This window comes from Marmota marmota, unplaced genomic scaffold (genome assembly GCF_001458135.2).
Source record: "Marmota marmota marmota unplaced genomic scaffold, marMar, whole genome shotgun sequence".
In the NCBI taxonomy this organism is placed as follows: Eukaryota; Metazoa; Chordata; class Mammalia; order Rodentia; family Sciuridae; genus Marmota; species Marmota marmota.
In genome coordinates this window covers 33,797,632-33,818,928 of record NW_025999982.1, presented here as the reverse complement: position 1 = coordinate 33,818,928, position 21,297 = coordinate 33,797,632, and the positions used below count along the sequence as shown (strand labels likewise).

General features: G+C 31.2%; 1 protein-coding gene across 47 annotated transcripts in view; it reads right to left on the bottom strand.

Annotated features, from left to right (window-relative positions):
* Nucleotides 1-21,297, bottom strand: part of Rims1 (regulating synaptic membrane exocytosis 1) — a 440,790-nt gene that overhangs the window by 129,078 nt on the left and 290,415 nt on the right. For 20 of the 47 annotated variants that reach the window (XM_048805631.1, XM_048805635.1, XM_048805636.1 and 17 more), the window contains 10 exons: nucleotides 20,566-20,678; nucleotides 18,586-18,716; nucleotides 17,964-18,135; nucleotides 17,677-17,830; nucleotides 16,536-16,607; nucleotides 11,677-11,833; nucleotides 10,850-10,975; nucleotides 9,181-9,243; nucleotides 5,585-5,662; nucleotides 4,612-4,701 (listed from right to left, as the gene is read on the bottom strand). In XM_048805631.1, the coding sequence (XP_048661588.1) occupies nucleotides 4,612-4,701; nucleotides 5,585-5,662; nucleotides 9,181-9,243; nucleotides 10,850-10,975; nucleotides 11,677-11,833; nucleotides 16,536-16,607; nucleotides 17,677-17,830; nucleotides 17,964-18,135; nucleotides 18,586-18,716; nucleotides 20,566-20,678 (1,156 nt within the window). The remainder of the gene's footprint in view (nucleotides 1-4,611; nucleotides 4,702-5,584; nucleotides 5,663-9,180; nucleotides 9,244-10,849; nucleotides 10,976-11,676; nucleotides 11,834-16,535; nucleotides 16,608-17,676; nucleotides 17,831-17,963; nucleotides 18,136-18,585; nucleotides 18,717-20,565; nucleotides 20,679-21,297) is intronic. The other 27 variants (XM_048805639.1, XM_048805644.1, XM_048805652.1 and 24 more) reach the window with 4 other exon arrangements.

Genomic DNA, 21,297 nt, shown 5'->3' with positions numbered 1-21,297 from the left:
CATTTCTCTTAATACTGTGTTAAACTGACTTTGACTTAGTTTAATTAATATAGATACTATACTTTGAAATGAGATTAATAATATTTATTTTAATTCATTTTACAATTGATTTTCAGGTGGGAACTTTGTTTCCCTTCAGCCCATCTTTGCATGTTGAGGGAAATAAGTAACACTTTTCTGCATTGCACCAGAAGGAAGGAGGAGTAGCTTTTATAATAGGTGACTTTACATTAAAGAATCAGCCACATGTGACTTAGCTCTTTCTTGATTTATATTCCTACAAAAGACAATAGCAAATAAACCTACAATGCAGCCACGAGATATGAGGCCTGACCTTGTAGCGGAAGTATCTTGTGGTTCATTGAAATGGCTAGTGCTGGGGTTAGTAACTTGCAGGTTCACAGACCTAAAGCCACAGGTTTCAAACTTATTCACTGTACTTATGGTAATAATTAGATCCCCTATCTATCTAGTGCCTTGGGTCTAGCTCACAATTAGATCCAAATTTGGGATTGGAAAAGAGAAAGTGCCTAAGTCCCCCACTTCCCAACTTAAACTCTTACTAAGTAAAATAATATTGCTCTTACTAGACATGAAAAACACAAACATGATAGGATCCCTGCCCTCAAAAGGTTTACCACATAGTGGAAGAAACAAATACAGTACCAAATGAAATACAATGTGTATTAATTGAAGTATACAAAATTATGTAGGAGTCAGAAAATAAAAAAACTGTGACTGGCAAAAGGAAGGGAAGGGTGGAGAGTGGATTAAGAAAGTTCTTGCAAAAGATATGAACTTGCCCTGAATTTTTGAAGAATGAGTAGAATTTTCTAGCAGACAAAAGATGAAAAAAGAAAAAAAAAATGTTTTAGAAATTTTAATGGGAATAAAAGTTAAAACATGAATACTATTACTAGAGCTTATTAGAAATTTAGTCAGGACAGAAATGATAAGGGAACTGGAGAAGGGCTAAAATGAAGGTGAGGATCTACTTTGAAGAAATCATAGGGTTTACTGATTTACTGAATTTGAAGCAAAAATATCAATGCTTCCAGACTATGCAGTTAGTTATATGTCAAAGCCATAAAATGAGAAGAAATTTTAGAAAAGGAAGCCATTTGTTGTAAAGGAATTGAAAAGGAAATAATCTAGTAGTGTTGGACATTTTTATGAACTCAGTGTCTGTCACCCAGTTAGAAGCTTGGGCCCAGTGCTCAGGAGGGAAGGTCTGGCCTAGTGAGTCACAATAGAGAGCTGTCTTCATAGGTATTAGAGACTTTGACAGAAATGCAATGTAAGAGACAGCTTAGGTGGGATAAAAAGGGGAAACAGGGTGAAAGTAGGAAAATACCTATCATTATGGGATAGAGGAGGAAGAGAAACCTACAAAAGAGACAGGCATAAGAAAAAGAGGTACTCAAGGAAGCAGAGATTCAAGTGGTAGCTTGGTTAATGTAAACTGCTACAACATGCTGACGAACAATGTAATATGTAGGTAATGTAACACACAGAGGAATTTCTCCATATCAATAATGTAGTAGGGATAGGAGTGAGACTCCAGGATTTACTGGAAGCCTGAAAAAAATGGAGGCAGTAAGTACAGATTAACCTTTTACAAGCCTTCAGTAAGGTTGTAATTGTTATGAAAGGTAATGAGAATAAAAAATATTCAAGATAAAGTAACTATTTTTCAGTGGCTCTAAAAGTCAATGTTTTTAAACATTTAAGCAATAATTTGCTTAAAATCCTGGAGAAATTAATAGCATGCCTATAACACACCCCAAGGGCAGAATTAGGGTAATTTACAGAACTGTAGTAATCAACAGCATTTTTTTAATTTATATAACCAACAAAATATAAAATGGAGGAGCTTTTAAACTTCCCTTCCAAACAATGCTTCTACAGATATGACTCAAAATATCTCTGTTAACTTGGGCCATACATCTAATAAGAGAGAACAGGAGGAGGATCTGAAGGTTTCCAGTTCCTTCGGGAAAAGGATGCTTCCTCTTTATCTTTCAAATCATCAATAAAGTATGGTCTTGGATATTGAGTTTGTTTTGACAACTTCACCCTTTGTGCTAACATCAAACCATTTGTTTTAAAAGTTAGTGAGGAGGTTGGGGCTGTAGCTTAGTGGTAGACCACTTGCATAGCACATGTGAAGCACTGGGTTCTACCCTTAGCACCACATAAAAATAAGTAAATAAAATAAAGGCATGCTGTCCATATATAACTACAAAAATAGAAAAGTTAGTGAGGATACTTCAAAAAATGGCCATTGAGTTGGTATAACAAAATTTAAATGGCAATCAAAATGAGTCAGAATCCTCAAATCATTGAAACTTAACACTTACTATTTCATAAGGATGTTACAATGTTAAGAATATAAAATTAACTTTGGCAAAGAGGTGACACTTATCCACTATGTATATATTAGACATTAATACCATAAGTCTCATGATCAACCAGAGAAATTAAGCAGTTGGGAAAGCCCTATATAGCTTTCTTCCTATTCTCTGCTCATCATGCCTGGGACTTTAACTGTTCTCCAAAAGGAACAGTCTTGTTTTCAATACCGTTATGTTCTACTTCAAAGCTTCTCTTAGGTGCATGCACAAAAGGGCATTTGTAGTCCCAACCTTCCAAACCAATAAGCATTTATAATTTCTGTAATTTACTTGATGAAAATTTGTCTCATTTGTTTTTCATAGTGACAAAATGATCTGAACAAATTAAGAATCATTGATATTGTCTTTGATTTTTTAATGGAAAATTTCTTCTTATTCAATATAGAGAGTAAGTATATTTTCAATCCATTTTTTCCTCTTATATTAATGGTAATTATACTCACTGGAACTTCATGTTAATCTATGTAATTAATATGTGTGGCCAGCTTATTGGTAGAGATTGACCTGTTTCAAGGGCTATTATTTGAGAGGTTAAATTCAGCAACATACAGATTTGTAAATTCTGTGGCTTCAATGAGGGTACATATGCTAGATAGGCTTCCCCATAAGAACAGACTCACACTGTCCCATACAGTAGCCATAAGAAAGTAGCTAGTCCAAATTAGAGAGTGCCATAAATACATAATACACTTAGCATGTATGACTTGTTATGAAAAAGGAATGCAAAATATTTCACTAATACTTTTATATTACTGATATATTTAAATAACAGTACTTTTAATATACTAAGTTGAAGTGTTACTTTCACCTTTTCAACATGGGTACTAGCAAATTTGAAATACACCTGTGGTTTGCATTATATTTCTATCAGCACTGACCTAGATGATGGTGAAAATGTTAGATGTGTTTATAATCACAAGACTCCACTGGCCTGAGCAATTCTTGCCCATGTTATAAGGCTAATAAGAAACATATAAATAATAATAGAAAAAATAGTAAGTTTCTTGCCACTACCCTTGTAATTATTGTGTGTGAGGGGAATATATGAAAAGAGAGAATGGTAAAACTACTTCAACTGTGATTTTAGGAGTTTATTGTCATTTCAACTAAAATTTCTATTATAAATGCAAAGGAATACAAAATAAAAATTAATTTCTTTCTATGATTAATTTTACAAATATGAATATTACAGAATAAAAGAAGGTTTTTTGTAAAATATTATCAAGATGCTATAAAATAGAAATGAATATTTGTACCAATTTTTTAATACCAGAAATAAATTACTGATAGAGTACAAAAATTGTTAAGGAAAAACTTTAAGCACCCTCTGAAGAATAAGTGGCTTTCATTAGTGTCACTAAATAATTTTTCTTCAGGATTTATAAAGAGGTAGCATGCAAATATCCTCTAAATGACTTCTAAATAAAAAAGATAGCAAGTATAATCAAGACGACCAATTATAACTAAATTTACTGGAATAGAAAGTTCTTTTACAATGGGAAAATGAGATACAATTAAAAGACAGTATAACACAATCACTGAGTGAGTCTGAATTAAAATCAGAATTGTTATTACTCAATCAATTAAAAATTTTTAAAAAGTACATGTGCATACATACATTATATATTGTACGTATTTATTTGGTAAGGCATCAAGAAATCTGATTAACATATGACTCCTCTTGTCAAAATATAATTTAATGCAAAATATGACATATATAAAAGAGCACATTGATTCAAAAATGAAGATAGATGCATAAGGGAAATATTTTATCTAAACTGAATTCCTATTTTGAGTTTATGGAAGACTGCTCTTAACTCATGGGAAGGTGATCCACCCCTGGAGAAATTGACTGGACCTTATAATAGTATCAGCATACTGAAGGATCCCTGAGTAGTATATAAATAAAAGGACTGAAGAGCAACAAAAGTAGAAAAGCAGCAGCCAGAAGCAATTACAAATTACATCACACCATTTTCAACATTCATAGAAATACGTGTATGGGCACTCTTAGTTGTATCCACATACTCGTATCTCTGTATAGACATGTGTAATAAGGAGGGGGGAGATGTAGACAATTAGCACAGTGAACATGAATGAATAAACCTGTGAGACTCACATGAAACAAAACAAAGTGATTGAAAAAAAAAATCACCAGTACAAATGATAAGAAATTAAGAAAGTCTTTATTTTATACCTTTCTCGTTCTGGTGAATGCAAACTAGTATCTGGTCTCAAGCAGTTGGTACTAGCACTCCTAGCCCTGTCAAGGGAGGGCTGCAGTTCACTAGTGCCAGTGCATTGCATCCAGTGGTAGAAGAGAAAGACAGAGAAAACAAAGAAAGGAAGACCATGTTAGAGAGTAAAGCATAAAATAATGTTCTCTTTACATAAAATGTAGAATCACTGTGATTCAGTTCATAAGGGTGTGAGATAGTTGATAGGATGACAGTGCAAAATTTTGTTTAGAAAATGAAACTAAACAAAGATTATGCTTAAATTGATTTGCATAATTTTAAAAGAGGATTTCAGACTGAAATATGACATTAAATCACACCTACTTATGAAAAAACTGGATACAGGAAGCACTAAAACAAAAATGCCTAAAACTTCATTACTAAGAACAAATGCCACACCAAAACAAAATGAAGGACATCAGAGGAGAAATAATCATACAGCTCAACTTTTTGGTTTCACAACAATAGACAAGTGAGTGGAAGGCAGCACTTCCAGATGTTCTTACCTAACCAATATCTCATCAGTAAATCTCAATACTCTTGAGTTAAAGCCTTCATGATGAAGGGGAATGTCCTGTCTAGTCACTGATTTGGTCTTAGAATATGCAGGCAGAATTGAGCTTCATAAATTAAAATTACACACAAATAAAACAAAATGAAATTAATTACTGTAATTAAAATCAACAAGTAAAACAATAAATAAATGACAAAGAAACAAACTAGAATTCTGACATGGGTGTGCAGATTTCATTTAGAGAATTATTCTATAATTAATGTTTTATAACTAAAACAATGTAGATATTATTAATGGTTCTCACTATATAATTTCAAAAGAGAATATTAATGCTTTATAAGAATGTAAACTTTCTATTTTTAGTAGGCAAGGGATTAGGGATTAGGTCTACAACTAGGGCTCACTTCTATGGCTCTTACCTGTAGATATCCCAGTGAGAGCCGTTCTGTAATAAAGGCATCTTGGGTGGTAATGTTTTACAGTGCCTAACAAGATGTCTGCAAAGTGGCAACACAAACATGCAGGGAACAGAAAAATATTTATGAAGCAACATTTTACTAGGACATAAAGAAAGTAGGAGGCCAATAAAGTTGTGTAGATGAATTTATTTTTTACTGCAAAGAACCACAATAATTATTTGAAGGCAGGATTAAAATTAATAAAATGTGAAATCATAGACACCTGACTTTACCATACTCAAAATTATAATTGCCTTATTTAGAAAAATAACTGCTAGCTAAGTTCTATGAGTTTTTATTAACCAATCTTAAAATTATGGTTACTTTATGAAAGTAAATAACTCATAGCTAAAAATACAAATCAAATAGTTAATGTAATTTGGGAGTTAAAATATAACTAAGAAAGTAAAAATTCTGTTTTAAAAACAAGCAAAGAATTGACCAGCATTACAGGAATAAGGCTGGACATGGAACTGAGTTCAGTAAAACAAAGAAAAAGAAAAAGGCAACCAAGAAGTGACTGCCAAGGAAAAAAGATTCTTTTATCTGCTTCTGGATCCAAATCTAATTCACCACTGGAAATTGGGTGAGGTAGACATTTGATATAAATTCGAATTTGAATATTGAATTGGCATAAAATGCTAGAAACAAGGCCCAACTTTGCCTGAATCCCCTAAAACCTATCAATGCTTCTGGACTATATAAGCCACGAAGGGCAAATCAGTCCATTAATTAATTTTTTGGTAAATAATAATGTTCTACAAAGTTAATTACTCATTATGAGTATTTAGCATCCATTTTAGTTTAAAGTGTGATGAATAGGCAGGGAGTAAACATTTGCCAAGGACATACTAATTATCAAACACTGTCCTGGTTTAATTGTGGTTATGCCAATGGTCAAATCAGAGGGAACCCCTGAAAACTTCAGTTTAAAAATTTAGCAAAAGACCATTTTCAAGTATACACTACAGGAAAAGTTTATTGACACAAAGGATTCTACCAGTTTTACAGAGTGGTCTTTGCTAACCCTAATATTGGGCAAATATCTTTAGTAATAGGTTGCTACAAAATTTTTCTAAGCAATTATTTCAAAAAGTTATTGTTTTTCAGGATCATTCTAATCAGAGATTGACATGGAATGAAAAACAGAATGGAAAATAGCACAAAATTTGTAGTCTGAATGCTTAATCTTTTGTAACAACATGAGCACAAACACCTTGACTTTGCCACTTACTAGCTCAGACTGGAAAAATTCAGGTCAAGACCCTAAGCTTATTTCTATATCTACAAAAGAGGAAAATAATATCTATTCAACAAAATGTGTGAGCATTAAATATGATGATAGTATTTATATCTGATATGACACTCTCTACATGAGCACTTCCTGAGGAAAGGTTTTATGAAAACAAGTATTTTGTGATAAATAATTTAGGGGAAATGGATTAAATAACATGAGAGAGGTTTCTTTAGTACATAATTTTAATACCATATGCCTAATAAATCTCCAAGGAGGGACTTTGTAAAGTTTCTGAACTCTTTTATTGACAGAAAATCTCACAAGAAGAATTATTGTATTCCTGGAAAAACTAGTTAACTGGAAAATCTGTCAATCTGATTTCAAATCCTTATTCTGTTATGTATCAAATTTTCTTAGCAATTTTCCTAATCTGTAAAATGAAGATAATATGCACATTAAGTGCTGTAGAAAACTGAGATGAAGTAAATTAAATATTTAACATTGTGCTTGGTATGCAATAAATTTTATTTTTCTTATGTATACTGGAGATTATAAAATCCTTGGATTTTATTTTTTTTAAAGTTCTAAGTGAACATGATATGGAAAATTTTTATACCAATGGTTAGGATTCATTCATGAAAGTCATATTAATAATAAATTTCTGTAATTATTATGAAATCAAACTATATTATTGTTATATCCACAAAATTGGTGGTTATTTATGTGCACATATACACATATATGCATTTATTCAAATACAGATAAAATTCTTTTATAAATACATGAGTACAAGTGCAGAAAAGATTCCATTTACATACATATATTCAAACTCATGTTTTCTCTATCTCTATATTTTTAGCATTACACATAAGGGAGTGAAAGAAAGGGTAGTTTTTGAAAATTAAGGAATAAAATGATAGTGGTTACAACTTTATAACAAAAAATATAATTGACAGTTGTGGAATCAGTTAAATGAAACAATTACTGTTACTATTTAAAAAATCAGGAAGGGGTGGAAAAGAGGAGATATTAGTGACATGTTCTGAACTATACACTTGGTTAGTTCTACTTCTACTTCCTGGTATTTTTTTTTTTTTGTAACAGTGTTTCATAGCAGGGCTTTATCTGCCTCAGTTGAACATTCAGTTACATGTATATTCAAGAAATAATGAGGCTAACATAAAGCATCAAGCTTTTCTTCTAACATGCAAAATGAATGTACCAATTGTATTAAACAGATATTATATATGGATTTCTGAATTATTAGTAAAGCATCCATCTTAAGGATAGATTGTGTAAAATGATGCAACTACTAGTATATCATATTTTGTATATCCCGATATTTCACTTTCACCAGAAAAAAAATAAGGAAAAAAATTTTTTGCAATTCTCTTTAGACTAAAGGTATGAATGTACTAGGAATACACACTGGGTGTCAGGTAGATACAATATTTATTAGTAAACATAAAGAATTTGTGAGTGTATCTGTTTTGAGTTTTTTTCTTTTTTTACATTCATAGTCACATCAACAGAAATAAGAGAAAACCTCCAGAATTAGCAAACAAAACATACCTATTAGCAAACTATTTGTTTGGAAAGACATCTAATAATAAGCATGGATGGTTTATCATAAGTAATTTAAGGTGATTTTTATAATATTAATAATTTTATATTTTTTACTCAGTTGGCAAGCAGAACTAATTATGAACTGGTAGGGCTTGGGTTATGGGTCAGCAGTGGGACACTCGCCTACTATGTGCAAGGCACTGGGTTTCATCCTCAGAACCACATAAAAATAAATAAAAAATAAAGGTATTATGTCCAACTACAACTAAAAAAAATTAACAAATGAACTGGTAAACACTGCAATAAAAGCAAACAGAACATAAATAACAGTAGATTCTGAAAGAAAATTTAAAAAAGCAAAATTATGATCATGAAAACAATAACATTGCTATGCACAAATCAGAACTCTTGTGACTAGACAGGTATGTGTGTGTGGGGGGGTGCTCACAGTGAGCATTTAGAATTTTCATTTTAGAAACTGTTTCCTCAGTTTTATGAACATAAAAATAGTCTCACAGAGGCTCAACAGTCTCTGGATTTTGAAATATACAGATGGCAATATTGTTTGCCTGGATTAGAACTGAAATATGCTTGGAAATTTTTTCATAATCTCCATACACAATGAAACAATTTTTGGATAGTTGGGAAATTTCTTTTACCTGTATGTCATAATAACAATAAGGGAGAGATGGAAGAATAGTAGAATGGAGAGAGTCATCACACACAGTCACCGTTACCAGTTCCCTGTATTTACCTGGTAGTATGTAGGCATTCTGCACTTCGTCCTCGTTTTGCTCTGGGCAGCATAAGAAGCTCACTGCACAGACAGGATGGGTGGTGAGTGAAACAGATAAATTATGAAGCATTAAATGACATGGATTATGCCAATGGTATGCAGATGGAAACATGAAAGGGGAAGAAACCAGATTGTCTGCACTAGCATATTTGCTTGAGAGGTTAAACAAAAATAAACATGACAGCATTTAAAAAAGTTAAACAATAAAGTACAAACATTATGGTTGAAGTCCTAGCTATTACTGACTTGCTATTGTCTTTCAAAATGATTTCACAGACTATAAAAACAAAACAAAAATAAACCTTATCCAAATAAGATAAGGAAGTGATTTCTAAGTGTAGACATTTGAATATTTATTAAAAAAATACAAAATTTGATTTTATGATTCTAATTGGAACCCTAAAACTTTTATTTATTTTTAGCAACTTAAGATAGTTTTCTTAGCTCTAACAGCTACAGAAAATGCCATACCATGTGTTTTTTCTTAAACAATTGGGAAGGTACTTGATTAGGAGTTTTTCTTTTAAAATTGACACTGTTTTCTTTATCCAAATTAGTTTCACTATATTGATTTCCTTGGTCAGGTGACCCTTTGTTTTTCCTCCTCAGTAAAATTCACTGAGTGCTAAATCAATGTCAAAAAAGCAAAGCAGCCCTCAATCAACTCAGTTCAAGCTTAACAGTCTGGAATCCTATTTCTCAGAGCATTTCCCTGTCCCAGTGTCCAGGGTGACTCCCCTCTTGTAGGGCATGACACCACATCCCACAGCAGGGTAACAATTAGGAGGTAAGAAGCTCAACTTGGCCTCTGGTCCTTGTCTTCATGGCAATAAATCATTCAGCACTACCATCATTTCCCTACTCCTCATGGAAAGTTTCTCTACTTTGAAAAGCCAGAAGAGAATATTCAACAAGGGGGATTAAAAAATCAGACCCTGAACTTATGGTCAAGTTATAGTACAAACGTGGTTATTCTGGGGAGAAAGGCTGTGAATGTGTGGGAAAACAAATTCATAATGTAGACTTATAATAAATATCCAAGAATTATATGTACATAAATACGTGCAGAACTAAATTACGTGGTTATTCAAAAGACTCCATCCCAACATTTTCTATTTTACAGACATTTCTGGAATAATATTTCAGAAAAATTGAGGTATATGATAAAAACATTAATAGTGAAGTTCTCTCCAACACTCTGCAATATTAATTTCCAGATGACCCATTTCCAAAAGGTTTTTAATTTCATAAATAACAATCTTTATAATTAGAAAAATAACATCCCAACCATTGTGACCCATAAAAGATAAATATTTGAAACTTGTTCATGTAGGCTCCCTTCTAAAATTTAGGTCGGTGTCTAACTCAAGAACAAATTTTGCCTTTACAACTAGATAGACATGAAGTGTAACTTTGGGAAAAAAAGTTTTATAACAATATATTATTGTCCAAATATTTGTAGAGTTGCAATTTTATAAGAACATCTTAACAGCTGTTCCTTGAGAGAAGTTGTGTTTTGAGTGATGACATATGTTTACTCTTTAATGTAGTATGCCACAATATTTGTGCACATTAAAACAGAAAACAGAAAAACTTGTAATGTTGATATCATAATTTGGACAAGTACCTGTCTTGTTCTGATAAATACTGACTATCCACATCTCTGGATCTGTGATCAGCAGGACTTCGGGAGGCATCATGGTGTCTGGTTGGAGAACGTGATCTTCTTGTTGGATGAATTTCATCTAAGCTCCTAAAATGATGATAAAAATCTATTAGTCAAAGTGAATCATCCTCTCAGACAGACAGACAGACCAAGAGGAAGGAACTGATAGCAATTGGTAAACAAATGACATGGCTTAAAAAGTGCTGCCATCGTACCCCAAATCTATTTTAATCAATGAGTTAAAAGTATTTATTCTCTAGGTTTTGGCTGTGCTGCATTTCTTCAACCTTCTCTAGCATCTCTATCAAAAAAGGATCACAATTTTTCATCTGCTTAATTACAACCACTGACGAGTACTGTAATATAGTATTGTACTATATTACAGATATTTCATCTACTTCTCCAAGCTTTTAAAGTGTTTCAAGGAAATAATAATAAATCTCCTAAAAATACATTCTGCCTCCTAACCTTATCCTTTGTCACTTCACTGCACAGTTCTTAGTGATTACTATAAAATTTCCCTGAAAGGAGAGAAAACTCACAAATATAAACAGTTTCTCAAAACTTATCCTTAGAACATAAACTTCTTTCACTCTCTGAAAAATTTCTTAAGATTGAAGAACAGATTGCTGCATAGGTTGGATAAAGAATAAAGAAGCATTTGCCTACAAACAATTCTGGAAAAAAAAACAATTCGACTGACCTAACCATTGTTTCATTTCAGTTAAGAGTATTGCAGAAATTCACAATGTGTTTTTAATTAAAAAATACAGGGACACTAAGCCTACCTCTGTAATGGCACATTTGGTAAACGTGAACGCGGCCTTCCCTGATCATCGCCGCGATGAGGAGATACTGAACGTGAGCGGTGATGAGTTGTTCTTTGCTGTTCTGGCACAGTTAATGTTGTTGATTTACTTTCTCTAGCACTAGACCTATAACCCACTGGCAAAAGTATACACAAAAAATTGTTAGTACTTTTTTATAATGCACACATTAACATGGACATATGAAATTGTGTTAAAGCATTTACTGACCTATTAATATTAAATGCCATGCAATCATTATTATTAGCCTTATTCTCAAATGTACTAAGTATATGGACACAGAGTGTGATAAATACATGCATAAGAACAGTTGCAATTTGGTTCTATGCTACCATTAAGAAACTGAATGTAAACATGACAGATGATGCCTCAGACATTAGGATGAGTTGGGATACTATTTAATTAAAAGAAAAAATGAATTAGTTACTTTTCGGCAACATAAATGAAGCACTTGACAGTGAATTATAGTTGATATACAAATCAATGCTTAGAAATTTTATGTCTCCTTCAATTTAAGTTTTTCATTTAAATTTTTCTTCCAAATAATAAATTATTTTATTTTAGTTGGACTATAGATGGCCTAGTAAAAAAAATGAAACTATCATATCAATTTTAATTTAAAAATGAAAATAATTCCATGCCAATTTTAATTTATGAAGAAGGGTAGCAGCTCTTTATTATTACAAATACTGATTGTGAATTTTGCAAACCAGAGATAAGACTATAATTGTCAAATTAAGAATTGTATGAGTAGAGATGATTATGGCAATGCAGAGAAAATCAACCTTAACAAGTCATCAAATCTATAAGATGACATATAAAAGTATTGCATAATTTTGTTAATTATTATCATAAGCTAATATAATTAAGACAAATACAATTAAAATAAATTCTAATGGCCATTTCTCTCATGAAGCAAAAAGGTTTATATCATCTCTGGTTTGATTAAAATAAAATAGTTATCTCAAATCCATAATAATGGTTTAGAATTTAAAATTTCTTCAAAAGCATCACTGTTAGAGCAAGAAAAATTAAAAATATAATGTGTAGTAATACAGTTCTATTTACAACTACAGTTCTATTTACAATAACTACATAAAATGTACATGAACCATGAAAATCTAACTGGACAGAGCTCATGCTTTTGTTCATTTTTTATTTGATAACTCCCACATCCTTTTAAAAATATGCCATAAAACATCACTTACAAATAATTCCTCAGCAGTTTATCTGTTATGACTACATCATCTCATGACTAAATTTTAAAACATCACCATGGTTTTTAAATGTCTCATAAAGTGAAATATGATAATACTGAGATAAAACAAGTTCAAACTACTTTGTTATAATGTTAAAAACATCATTATACTGACCAAAAATGATAACATAAATGGCATAATTTGTAAATGCATATATTTCAGTTTGTTGTCAAATAAATGGCTATCCATTTTTTTGAGTTTTATGTAGAAAATATTTTTGGTGTTCAGATGTATAAATTGTAACATAAAGATGAGAAACAGACCAACTAAATTAGCAGGTAGTGAATATACTTCACAGCTCATTATAAAAATGGTCACAATTTTCATGGATAAGGAATCCAATGTTAGACTTACTTAACAATTTAAATTACCATTTGGTATCAATTATACAATAGTTTGGAACATCAATACTGAATTAGAAACATGATCAATTTCATGATTTCAATTAATATTCAAGGTATATACTAGATGTAGTATAGTTAAATATTAAGAGAGAAATTCTAAAGAATTTTGCAGTTAAAATATATAATTTTTTTGCAGGGTTTGGTGTTTATATAGAGAGCAATGCCTCTTTTATACTATTATCAACAAAAGAGTTCAGAGAACAAAATATTACCCTAAAACTTTTCATACACTAAGATTATTTAATATAACTTTTCCTAAAATTCACTAGAAAGTTCCGATTTTATACAGAGAGTATATTGAAGGCAACATACACTATTGTGGTGACTCGAAGTCATTCTAAGTTTCATTTACATGCTATATTATTCAAAATTTGAATGTCTGACTCTATACTAAATCATTGTAGATAAATATGCATTTGTAGTTTTTTGCTTTTAAAAGTAACATGTCTTTCTTGTTGTGATTAATTGAGCATTGAAAATATGTGCTCTACCTTCAGAAACATGAGTGGGGCGGATTGCTATTTAGTGTTCATCCCAATGTTTTAGTTGGCTCAGAGTTAGAAATCAGAGAGTTTTTTTTTTTTTTAATTTTCTGAATTTATTGTAACATTCAAAAGGTTAAGTTACCAGATGCCTCTTCTCAAGTGAGGGCCTTTTTTATATGGTATTTATTATTTTTAAGGCACTATAATTATTTATTTTAAATTACACAAAGCTATAGAGTTGAGAACTCTAGCCATGGAGGTATCAACTGCTTTCAGAATCTGCTATGCTTCTCTCTATAAAAAAACAAAACAAAACAAAACATAGCAAATATGTGGGAGACATTCTAGAAAAGTCAAGGTATTGGAAAGTTTAAGATTTGGCTGGGGTAAGATTTTAAGCTTCTTCAGGTCATATGCAACCAGGAATTACACTGAGTACATTAAACATGTAGAACTAGCATCCACATCTACATAAATGTTCTCTTCATACTCATGCTGGAAAATATAGAAGCAAATTTGTGATCAGCTGCTAAAAGATAGGGGAATACATTATGTGTGTTTATTAACTTACCCCCTCACTTCATTTTAACTTCTTGCCCATTTTGTCAATGCCTCATCTTTCCTCTTTATTTAAAATATACTATCTATTACTCTGTGGCTTATTATATTACTTTTGCCACATATATCTTTAGAAGGTACCATATATTCAATCATTGGATCAATGAAGAGTATATCTGAAACTATAAATGAATATCATGATCCCATTTACTAATTTATGAAATGACATCTGAAACATAATTTATTATTTATTGGTTATGTTTTATGTAAATCACTAGTTACTATGTAAATCACTAATTACATTCTTTCAAATTTCAGCATATTATATTTTTAAATACTAACGAAAAATGAAAAATATTGTTTGAAAAGAAAATTTAAACACTGCTTCTGTATGATACAAGTGATTATATGTTCACAAACACATAGTATGAGCAATATATTTCAGTACTGAATATAAGAATATTTAGAATTCAGTGTTCTTTGGTGGTACCCAAGAACTGTTCCCATCTATAGTGGGTCCTATAACTCATTTTTACTTCTTAGATGCTGATATCTATGTAATGTGTCACAGAAAAGAGAAGAAATGCATTATTTTAGTAAATATTTATTTCATTATCTATTAATTTATTCCTTAATTCTGTCCTGCCTCCCTATAAAAATATGAAATTACAAGTGATTAAAATATGGGAACCACTCTTAGAAGTAAATTTTATTTATATAAGTAGTAACAATACCATTAACGCTGATGAATAGCCAAGAATTGTGTTATATTTGATGACTTTCCCCAAAATAACCATTTGATTCTACTTGAATATGTCAATGGATTTAAACTGATAACCACATGTGCCTTCAATTGTATGAAAATGATTATTATACTTTATGTAAACATTTCTGTCAAGAATGTGCATAATTTCCATGATCATTAAAAAAATAAAACAGAAAGCAAATAGAAAATGTCATCCAATCTTTTTCAAAATTGTCACTGATACTCTGATATTAAAGTTATATAATTGTATGTAGGTGTATATAGCACTAGATTTATTGTTTTACCCACACTGACTACTTTTTATACATGATTAAATAGAATATTTTCTCTGGATTGTAGAGAGCAAATGAAATCTGATTTGAGAGAATTTTCCATAATTTTCTCCTATGTTTAATAAAGTTGGATGCATCTCTCCAAATTGCCAACTTAGTCACTGGTGTGGAGTCTATGAATTTTGCCAAAATCATTGCCTTCAAATTAAGTGCATCCCTATCTGAGAAATTATGTAAATCTAGGGGACTTAAGACAATATTATTCCAACAAACTGCTATTAATAATTACATGTATATGTTCCAGGATTAGCTCTTTAATTTATTCTTATTGGAATATTTACTTTCCTTTTAATACTAAATTAATAAAGCAATATAGTGTTAGTACCCAAAAAAGTAAGCCATTACTACTTGGTTTTACACACTTCCTTGACAAAAGTCATACAGAAAACATAAATTTGGACTGTACAATATCACAAAAATCTCACCAGTTTATACAATGAATAAAAGATAAGACTTCAAATGAGTATCGAATCTTTCTAAGGCACTTTCTGATTTGACAACACACACACACATTCTAGGTATAATCAGTAGTGTACACATCACAAAAGCATTAAAATTATAGCCATGCCACATGCAGTTATAAGCCCTGCCATGCACCTTTCTCAGTATATTCCATGGAAGGCTACTGTGTTCTCAGAAATGGAGGAAAGAGAATCATAGAAATACAATATGAAACACGGAAGAATGGAATTTTATGTAATACAATTCATCATATTCTTTCAAAATGAAATTCATATTTTCACTTTTGCTAAGAGCATTGTGAAATAATGATTGATTTCACCTAGTTAAACTTCAATGAATGAACCTAAATTAAGTCATAGGGATGTTTATTAATAGATACTATTACATTTTAAACTTTCTTAAAAATTTGAAATGCAAGTCACCATGGAATAATAAAATACTGATTTTTCTGTGCTACAGATCTCCAGTTCAGTATCCCAAAAAAGTCTAGAAGTTGACAGCGAAAACAAGCAAGGAAGCACAGTGAAGCTGAGCCATGCTCTTCACCAACGCACCTGGAGGAACTACTCCAATACCATCATCAACCTCATAATCTGAGATGTCACTATCACTGATTCGCTGAGATCCTGCACAACAGTAAGGCAAACAGATACCTCTGTGTCTGATTGGTTTATGAAATGTAAAGGATATGGTCAATTTTTTATACTAAATACATTGCTACTCAATACTTTTGAACAAGAATAGTATAAACACTTGAGATGATATTTTATGTAATTAATGTTTGTTTTCTAAGGATATTTTCTAAGAATTTCCTCACTATAGCATCATACTGAAGACATAAAAGCAAAGAGACCTTGTAAGATAAGATTTTGACCTTTCAGATTACTCTTTAATTAAAATTCTATACTAAAAGCCAATGGCCATGTATACGCACTGTTTTCCACACAGCCAATCACCTTCCTGGGCAGTTCAGGAAAGATGGGGCTGAGTGGAAAAGGTTCAAAGAACCTCCCTTGGATGGAGCTCTGTGGAGCTCATACTATTGAAAGGACATCAGGGTCTTTTTAAAATATGTATGTTTAGTTTCTAGAATTTGCCATTATACTGCATTAAACATTAATTTTGGGGAAATGATTGAAAGAAAGGACTAACATGAAATATTCAATTACACTTAAAATATTTGGTTCCAGATTACCAAAATGAGGTTTCTAATTCCGGTTGTTAGATAAAAAATTTATTTATAACTCAAAAAATTACTAGATACTACAGCAAAATAAATTTTCCTGACCACCAAATGAATAACAATAAACTTTATGTTTAAAAAGCATATTTCTTATTAATATAAGACTAAAAATATCCATGAACTATAAAGTTATTAAGACCTGACATGTAGCAACCCATTAATAATGATGGAAATTACTCTATCATTTAACCAATTAGCAACTCAAAGAGTCTTGCATAAGAATTATAACTCATAGTATTTTAGCTCTTAGCTCTGGAATTCCTCTGCTATGATATATATGTTATTTTATTGTGAAAATGGAGAAAATAGTTTTGTCCAGACTCTTTATATAGATGATCAATTTTCCAATAGTTTAATCTGTAATAAACCCTTAAAAGTATCTTCCATGATAATCTCCAATTAGATCATTAAAACTTAATTATTTTCTGGTAACTAAAAAGATCTTGACCTACTTTGAAGCTTCTTGCTAGAGCTTTCTCCATGAATGTGTCGCCTTGGCATGAAAGGTGATGGCTGAGGCAGAGGTAGTGAAGATTCATCGTGTGTCTGAAGTTTATACCAATGTGGTTCATCATCTAAAAGTGCTGTCTCCAATTCTATGAGGATCTGAAAGGGTGGTTCTCAAATTAATTTAAGCACCTTTACCAAAACAAAATATATCAGTAATCATAATTAACATGTATTTTTTAAATAAAAACCTCATTGAGCATTTGACTTGAATCTCTACAATATACATCACCTCTCCAAGAAATTCGCTTTCTTCTTCTTGTACTCTTGGTTGATCCCACACAGTTATTTCTAACATTCGCTCTCTAAAATCTCTACGATGTACATGTGAATAGACAAAAGTTTGATTCCATTTTGGTTCTAGTACTTTCTTTACTGTTTTGGTCCTCCTTTTACTTTTATCACTGAAAAATAAGGATGTTTTGTAAATGAGCAAGCAAAACAAGTATATGCTGCCACCTACTGCAGTTACATGTAATATTGCTATTGGTTTTTTACTACTTTTAGCGTATAAAATAAAAGTCTGAAAACACTATAGAGTTAGATAGAATTCTAATTTCAACTTCAATGTAAGCAAAAGCTATGATTATAGTCACAAACACACAAAGGTGTATTCTAAATGATGTGCTGCTATCAAAGACATGGATAAACAAGGTAATGGACATGTTTAAAAATTGCCAGATTATTTTCAAGTAAACAAAAAGCTTGAGGGACTTTTTTTTTTTTCATATAAAATGAAGTTTGCTCCCTCTGAAAAAATAATCTGTTACATTTAGAAAATATATTTCAGAAGAAAATATTCTATCTCTTCTGTTAGTACATATTTTAGCATTTTTTCTAAAATTATTCACTACCTTCTATCTGGAAGAAAATACATTTTTACATAAGGATTCCTGGGACGCCCATCTACTCTAGAGGGAAGATCTGTTGCTTGCAGAACATTTACAATCAGCTGGTGTCCCACTTTATCATACCACAGCTTCACCTAAGAGCAATGCAGAAGGAATTATTTAAAAAAAAAGCATGAAGTATTATAATTTTTACATTAAATAATATTAAAATTATATTTAAAGAAAAACATTTAAATTGTATTATAATAAAACTTCATGTATTATTTCTGAAAAGAACACCAACTGGAAAGTGTAATCATTTAGAATTCAACTTTTCTCTCGAAGCATTTTGAACCTAACTTACAGCTGACAGGCCTACAGTACTATATCTTATGCCACAATTTGGGGAAGAGGGCAATATTGAAATCATTATCCTTGTTTTTTAAATGCTTAACCCAAAAGTTTGGTGGTTACCAGTGACTCGATCATAGATCAGCTAAATGCACTTTTTAGTGCCATGGGTTGATGAAAGAAGTTTCAGTATTCAGATATAAGAGACTAAAAGACATTGGGAAGCTACTAAGTGTTTTCTGTCATTTTTTCTCATTTAAGTTTTATGATTAACTTACTACAGGCTAATTCATGAGAAGGGGAAAATAAACAAAGGAGGACTCAGTGCATAAATGATATCTTCAAACCACATGAGGGACAGATGGTATTTCTGCTAACTAAAATTGCTTGATAGTTAAACTAAGAAAAATGGGAAACAGCACACTGACATTCTGTTGTCAAAACCCTTAGAACCAAACTTCAGCTGTCAGGAGAGATTTGTGCTGGCAGCAGTAATGACACATTAAATTAACCATAGAGTTCGTTTTATTTCTTTAATCTAGAAGTTCCTTTGGATTTTATGGTTGAATAAGAAATATAAATATACATGGCTGATGATCACATGTTGGAGCATATTTAAGAGTCATGATAACAAAATAAGCTATTTTAATATGGGAGTGTTTTTTCATAGCGAGGGGCAAATTAAGAATCCAGATCTGTATGAATCCAACCCTCCAGTTCTCAGTTAATACTAGGGAGACATTTTTCATAAAACCCCAATAGATTTTCACTCTTTTAAAAGTATAGGCGAAGAGTATACACAAACTAAAAAAAAAAAAAAAAAGATTTTAAGGCAGATAAAATATATATAAGGGACTATACTAAGATATTAATTATACTAAAAGTAGGAGTGAAAACCAAGAAAGCCTTTGAAATAAGTGAGCTTACATTTATCTTTGACTAATTAAAACTAAGAACAGCAAAGAGAGAAACAGAAATAAACACATTACCAAAACAACAAAAAATCAATTAATTGTAGAATAATTTGAAGCTAGGTTTTCTTTTTAGTTATTTATTCATATGTCCCATATTCTGAATCAATCTACATATCTCTTCTTAATATGTCCCATATTCTGAATCAATCTACAATCTCTTCATAATAGTTAGCTATGGTGTCCAAATCCTGGCTTTCCCCAGATCACATGGAGACACAAGTGAGGGAAATGGCAATTTTTTTAGAGTGCCTGCAGTGCTATCATTTCACCAAATGCCTTAGGAATCTACAAAGATTATTTTAAATTTAAGTTTCTCAGGCTCTAGACTCAGAAGGGGTTAAGTACATTAAACATGACTTTCTAAGAAAATTATATATAAATAATTATTGCCTTAGAAACATTAATATGACATGGCAAAATAATGAATATTTTACTTAGGTTTCCATTTATTAAGTAACATTTAAGGATATGGTATATTGTGGACATTCAATAAATATTTCCATATAAATATATGAATTAAAGGAATAGCTGAAGGAATGCTTAAAAATTAACAAAGTGATTATACTGTCATATGACTACATATTTATTGTAGGTTTCAAGGAAAGCCAGGGATTTTTGTTAAGACACACTCAAAGAGTGACAAATGCTAAGTATCTTTGTATGTACAAAATATACGTACAGAAAGTTGCCCTGGTAAGACTTGTGGGGCATCTTTCAGGGCTCCAGGACTTGTTGGAGAAATAACAGAAATGGAAGGCCTTTCCATCTTTTGAGATTCAAAGGAGCTTGAACCTAAAATGAGAAAAAATTTAAGTAACATTTAAGTGTGTTTAAGTCTAAGGAATAATTCTTTTTTTAAATAAAATATTTAATGTACCTGTTATTTGTATAAAATAATAATACCAGCATTAATAATAGAGCCTACTTTTAAAGGTACAGCTATGGAAAGCCATTTTGTTTTCTTTGGTTAAGCTCCTGTTTTGAAGATATTTTGAATGATTTAGCAAAATGTTGCCTTTATTTGTTTCAACTTAAAAGTTATTGATCTGCTATATTTCTGCAGGGTACAGTACTGCATAATCTCTTATAAATCCAAATATAGGTATAGGCTCATGCATTAGTAATAAGGAATGTGGTGCCTGTTGTGTTCATTATGGTGGCAAATGGATCATTTATTATAAGGTATCTTAGAAAATTAAAATGTATACATATGGAATATAATTTATGAATCACATCTAATTTTATATTACATCATTGTTTTTAAATTTATCTTTGTTACTTTTAATCTTACTATGAATCTCTTTAGCCTCTGTGAATGCACTTTCTCATTAATTCATGACAAATGACTTCCTTTACCCTCAAATAAAGGAGGCTGGTTCTCTTTTCTCATAGTGTGTATCCCTGACAACAT